Consider the following 6,766-nt stretch of genomic DNA (forward strand, 5'->3'; position numbering starts at 1 on the left):
AAACAAGACCCAGAAGCTAGTTCTGTACAGCAATTTGAATTTTCCGCATTTGCATAGATTAGCCATAATCTTCTCTATATATAGGGCAGTTCTGTGTATAAACTGTTCCCAAGACAAGCTGTAGATGGATATGACGTTCAACCAGTTAACGAAGTATCTCAACGCAGTGAATAGGCTGCAAAGATAATATACTTTTCTATTTCATTTCATGTCATAGGATCCGATGCCTCATCAACCTACAGCGCCTCCAGATGGTGGCTATGGATGGGTGGTGGTTATTTCAGGAATGATAGTAATGGTTTTTAGCGGCAGCATATTTCACACCAGTGGGGTCTTTCTAGTAGAGTTTGTGGAATATTTTCAACATGGAGTTGAAAAAGCTGCATGGATTGGAGCATTTAGTGGAGCGATTTGCAATGCTTCGGGTAAATATTACACATTTCAAATTGGCTTAAGGGCAGGAATATGACAACTAACCTTAAAGACAATTTGATATACATGCAAATAAAATATTGACTGGGGTGATTTTTTGAGTTAAAGTTTTCTACAGAGGAATGGTTAACACTTGCTACTGACAGACCTCACACCTAGTACTCGCCGATCAGATGCAATGCACAGACGGTTCGATCACATACAGCTAACAGAAAATGATGTTGTTTTGGTGTTTCTCTCATAACCTGTCACTTTTTACACACCATCAGGAAACTCCTAATGCAAAACAAAAAATTACTTAGGTGCCTTGCACTGTGGGGATGTAGAAGTAGTCAAGTTGATTGTTGATTATCAGTTAGAAAATAAATAATGAAGCTTAAAATCATCAAGACTAGTCCTTGTGTAATGTTTTCATTAGAAACCGGTTTTACTGCACTGTAAAAAGAATATATAGCAATGCTTATCACTGTTTAATGTGAATGAGCAAGGAATCATGCATGCTGTGTTGTGTTGTGTTGTGTTGTGTTGTGTTGTGTTGTGTTGTGTTTCTGTTATTGTTAGTCTACAGTTGAAATACGTTTATCTTTGTGTCAGAAACGCAATGTCCCAGTAGTCAAACACCAAACCAATACCATTTTATCTGTAAATTAGTATACGTAGCCATATGCTCCACCAACTATACTAACAACACTGTAAGACGATTCATGGTGTGCATCAGTATAAACGGAGATAAAAACTACATTGGGTCATTGCCATGTGTTTGGGTGAATTAGTATATATGTGAATACATTACCATAGCTATGAATAATTTGCCACTACTTTGAATAAATTAGCAAGTATTTGAATACATTAAAATATATTAGGAGTTTCATGCGAATATTTTGACGCAAGCACAAACTTTTATTGTGTCAAATGAACTTCAAAACAGTGTGCTATTTTGCAGAAGTTGACTAAAAGTAATAAATCTTAGAATCATGAAAGAAAGTCTAATTTAAAATGGCTCTTTTCTAATTATTTAACTGTGACCACTATCAGTATAACTATACTTTAGACCTAATTGTGAGTATTTGTTGTCGTTTGTAATAAGTGCCACCACAAAAGTTATACCATCACGAAGTAAATGGCAGTCATTCTGTCATGTCACTCATATGTTCCTTTGTTCATGCCCGTTGGTCATCAATTTGATATTGCCTAATTGAATAGTTAAACCAAATGCAATTTTCGCCGGCATACATTCGCAGACGTCAAATTCTATTGCAATGATGAACTATAAATTAGGTGTTACCATTGTTAACTGAACACTAAACGAAAAATAAAAATAAATGGGAATGATTTCTTGTTAATCTAATCACAAGACAAAGACCAGTATACCCAGCAACGTAGGAAAATATGAGATAGTGTTTTCTTAACATAAAACAATTTTACTATCAATTATTTGATAGGTCCACTAGCGGCTGCGTTAACAAAGAAGCTAGGGACGCGTATTGTTGTGATGATTGGTGGTTTTCTTTGCTCACTTGGTATAATTCTGTCCGTATTTGCGCAGTCACTACAAGTGTTGTATTTTACCTTTGGAATACTGGTTGGTAAGTCTCCAATTTATAAGAATAGTCGGATAACTAACATTTCCCATCACACAGACACTTGGTCTCGTCAGAATTTCGATTTAGTTAGTTTGAAATTTTATTTTACTTTATTTTTTTTTGAGGAGAAATTTCTCCAAAGCTAAGACAAGATGTTCGTCGGTGAAGTACCCGAACACAATATGCAGACTGCACTGTTCAAAACAAAGACCTGGTTTCTCCAGAATGGGATCATAAAAAATGACCAGAGATACTTTGCAAAACAAAAAAGTACATGGATAAGTAAATTCTCACATATTTTACCTGTTATGAAAAAAATACATGTTTCGGGTCTGTAGTTTAAACTAGGGTCGATCGGGTTATCGGAAGCACCCGTTTTTTTTTTTATTTGGCCTAATAACGTATTTCGTAACGGCCACTTTTAACCACGTAGATATCTTGCTATTTATAAATACAACTATGTTTTCGATGTTTCTAATAAGCTTACCAATGTTTTAATTAATATAACGACTTTAGAGAGTATTATCAAATATCTCGTTTTTGCCGCTGTACGTCTCTAAAGGCCATTGATATCTCCCTACACATTGGCAAAAATACCATAAATTTCTATTTGTGCTATTTATTTCAGGTTTCGGATTAGGACTTCCTGTGGTAGCAAATGTCGTATTGATAAATAAATACTTTAATAAGAGGCATGCTATCGCCAATGGACTATTCTTTACCGGCGTCTCAATTGGGATTCTACTTTCCCCACCCCTTTTCCATATGCTAATTGAAATCTACGGGTGGAGGGGTGCCATGTTGATAATTGGTGCGATGAATGCGAATGTTATCGTATGTGGAGCACTGATGAAACCATACAAAAACGTCGAATTACAGAAAAATACGTCATTAAAGAAAGTGACTTTAACTGACAATAACTGCGTTAACGTTAGTTGTGCGAGTCACAATGATACGGAAGTCTCTGTACACTCCAGCAAGACTCGACCAGCTCATCAACAGCAAGATGCAACTCTCTCCGAAGAACAACCAAATTGTGATCTTGCTCATGAAGATACCCACAGTACATGTAGTTCAACTGATAAAAACATCGCTATTGTTGCCAAGTGTAAAAGAAGGCCACGCATGAAGCACAACATATACATTTTCATCTCTTTTATTGGTCTTCACCTTTTTGTAAGGAAGCCAAGCTTTTCATTCATATGTTTTGGACAGTTTCTAGAAGGATTCGGTAACGGTACAGCGCTTTCACATCTTATTGCCCGTGCTATCACCTCTGGTACATCAAAGTTCGACGCAACTCTATTACTGACACTTTTTGGATGTGGCGGATTGTTAGGGCGACTTCTCAATGGATTCATGATAAATCTAAAAATAATATCCCCTACACGACTTCTTGGTTTGGCAATAATTGTATACGGTCTTACTATCCTGGCCAATCCTTTGACGGATGTCTACGGCGTTTTGGCAACATTGGCTGCTGTACTAGGATTATCACAGGGAGTTTACCAAGCTCTAATACCAGTCAGTCTGAGGGAATGTGTTGGTGAGAAAGACGTTGGTATGGCGTTGGGGTTGGACTACTTTTGTATGGGTATTGGCTACCTGCTTGGTCCACCTTGTTCTGGTAAGCCAGCAAAAGATAAAGAATATTAGTTAGTGTGATTACATCAACAAGATACGCCTGTTCTTGCTAAATTTAGAATATATTCCAAATTCCTGAACATTTATTTAAAAGATGTTTCGAAATGCAAAGATGTTGAGTCTGTTTATTCATGTTTACTATGCTATTAGGTAGTAAGATTAGTCTATGCCATAAGGTTCTTGATTCCAATATAATTTGTAAGAATACATGATATATCATCATAAACACAAACGATACAGTACAGCCGAAGCTTTGTGCATCCAGCTCTTGCATCACAACATTGGGTATTACTCGAATCAATGTGAACTGTGATAAGTGCAATGCTACTGAGATTGTTTTGCTGAGACAAAAGCATGCATACATACATACATGCATACATACATACATACATGCATACATACATACATACATACATACATACATACATACATGCATGCATGCATGCATGCATGCATGCATACATACGCACGCACGCACGCGCACACACACACACATACATACATACATACATACATACATACAACAGGCATTGCAACAAAAGTTATGGAATTTGTAACTAATACTGTATATATGCAAAACCCACGTGCACATTGTATAACCAATGATTTACACACATACACGCATATATGGGAAGGGGAGTGTAGCTGTGTTTACTAATTTTTGACGTATTATTTTGAAAATATTTGTGTTGTGAGTATTAGAAAGAATGGAGAACCTTTCTGATATTGAAATCAGAGCTGATATATTCGGAAAGTATCGATTTAATAGCCGGCACAGTGTGAATATGAACTCTAATAATGTACTTGTTGTGGATGTAAGATAATAGTTTTATTTTGTCCATCAGTAGTATTTCGAAAAACGTCTTGAGATAAAATGTCCAATGAAGTGATAGATATCTGACGTTTCAGATTAACCCTTCTATGAGCTAAAGCCTAACATTACTGAAAGTGTAGGAAATCTAGAATGTTAAGGAAATTTCAAGGACAGAATTCTGGTGGGTAGGTTAGTGTCATATTTCAGGGGGAGGGGACGGGGTATACGCAAGCTTTCTTAGCTAATAAAGTGAAACTAAGGAAACACAATTCTTATCTGGAGACTGTAAACACTTACAATCCTTATATGAAGACTAAACCAATACAATACTTATATGAAGACTAAACACTTACAATTCTTATATGAAGACATAAACACTTACAATTCGTATATGAAGACTAAACACTTACAATTCTTATATGAAGACTAAACACTTACAATTCTTATATGAAGACTAAACACTTACAATTCTTATATGAAGACTTGACACTTATAATTCTTATATGAAGACTATAAAAGTTTCACACATTGAATGTAGAACAGAAACGGACTAAGTTATAACAGTTGTGAGTCTTATACTTCAAAAATTACCTTCATCGATTTAACCGATGAAACACATTATTATAAAGTCATTCACATATCTCACAGTATGATATGTCTCACATAAATACTGTTTCTCTACTTTGTTTGACACATTACAGGTTGGCTGTTTGACGTCACTGGTAACTACACTTTGGCTTTCTTCGTGACTGGCGCAATGGTTATTATAGGTGGCATACTTATAGTGTTTTCACCGTATGTCGGATCGTGTAATGTCAAACGTTGCAAGAAATATAAATACAACATGCGTGATTCAACAGTTGAGTTGGCGGTGGTGGATTCTGTGTCAACAGTCTCCGTGGACACAACAAGATGAAATGAATAAATGTCAATCGAGATTACACACACGATTACAGACAGTATATTCAACTTGAGATATATATCTTTTTATCAGTTATTTTCAGTAGATATGCATGGTGATATTATATACGTTGATATAGGTTTATTGGTGGACATAGGTTAGTGTTCACAGCCGAAATTAATGCTAATGTCGGATACGTATGTGCTTGCCTTCGGCTGGGGTATTATCAGGATAATGGCCATGATCACAATCCCTTGAGCAGGGAACAAATCGGGATATTGCCCTTGCTACCACATGTTTGTATTTAAATAAAAAACCAAAGCTTGTTAGCAATGAAATCTACATATTATAACAAACTTTAGCATATAAAAATACGGATTTCAGATTTTTACAAGATAACAGTGATATGCTTTGTCCATCCTGGCACAGAACACATCGTTCTTAAAGTGGGTTTGCAAAAGCCTTCGTATATAGATATAAGCGACAGTTATTTTATCACAAGTAGAAACTATTACCTTGTCCAAACATTTCATCTAGATATGATTGAGTTTTTCAGTGAAGTGAATGTTTTCACCAGGTGTTAAACTGGCTATATGGATGAGCATTTGGTATTTATTTCCGATTGTTTAATTTAGTAAACAGTATTATCATGGCTTCCTACTTGACAAATCAATGGGACAGACAATTGACAAAGTCTGTTTGTAACTCAATACATATGCAAAAAACTAAAAAAAGTTAAGTTTATTGTAGGTACAATGACAAAGAATTTACATATTTGTCGGTCTTTTGCAATTCATTCAGTTACAGACAAAGACTTAGTATATGTTGTTTCACAGTGAGTAACACGCCATGATAAAAAAAAATATTATCTAAAATAAATACCAATCCTAATCCACATATGGCCACTTGGCATCACGTGTTTATGCCAAGGACATCGGATTGGATAACCTGATCGTATGCATAACATGAGATGAAAACATTCGGTCCACTGAAAAAATCAATCGAGTTTAGACAATATATTTGGACAGGGTAATATTCCTACCTATGATAAAATGACCTTCATTTATGTTATGAAACCAAGCTGATGAATGTCTATGGATTTTTCGTACAGATGTTACTGAAAAATATTTACAAAATGCAAAATACACACGTTTATACACGAATTAATAATCTAGTTATCACGTCATATTCCGAGCAATATTATATCCGAACACCATTGAATGTATAGGACAAGGCGGCTCATGATCACGTACACACCGGAACTTTCCCTTTCTGTACATGTATGTATCATTTTTTAGCATCACTTATACACCATAAATTATATGGACATTCCTTCAAGTGGTCATATGGATGAGGCTTGGGAACTGATTTTTTATTTTTTATTTATAAATC

General features: G+C 35.4%; 1 protein-coding gene across 1 annotated transcript; it reads left to right on the plus strand.

Moving 5' to 3' along the window:
* The first annotated feature begins 223 nt into the window (after positions 1–223).
* Positions 224–5,389, plus strand: LOC144433004 (monocarboxylate transporter 12-like). The gene is made up of 4 exons (XM_078121317.1): positions 224–425; positions 1,875–2,018; positions 2,644–3,642; positions 5,175–5,389. Exons 1-4 carry the CDS (start codon positions 224–226, stop codon positions 5,387–5,389), a joined length of 1,560 nt encoding a protein of 519 aa, XP_077977443.1.
* The last annotated feature ends 1,377 nt before the right edge of the window (positions 5,390–6,766 follow it).

Source organism: Glandiceps talaboti, chromosome 3 (genome assembly GCF_964340395.1).
Source record: "Glandiceps talaboti chromosome 3, keGlaTala1.1, whole genome shotgun sequence".
Taxonomy (NCBI): Eukaryota; Metazoa; Hemichordata; class Enteropneusta; family Spengelidae; genus Glandiceps; species Glandiceps talaboti.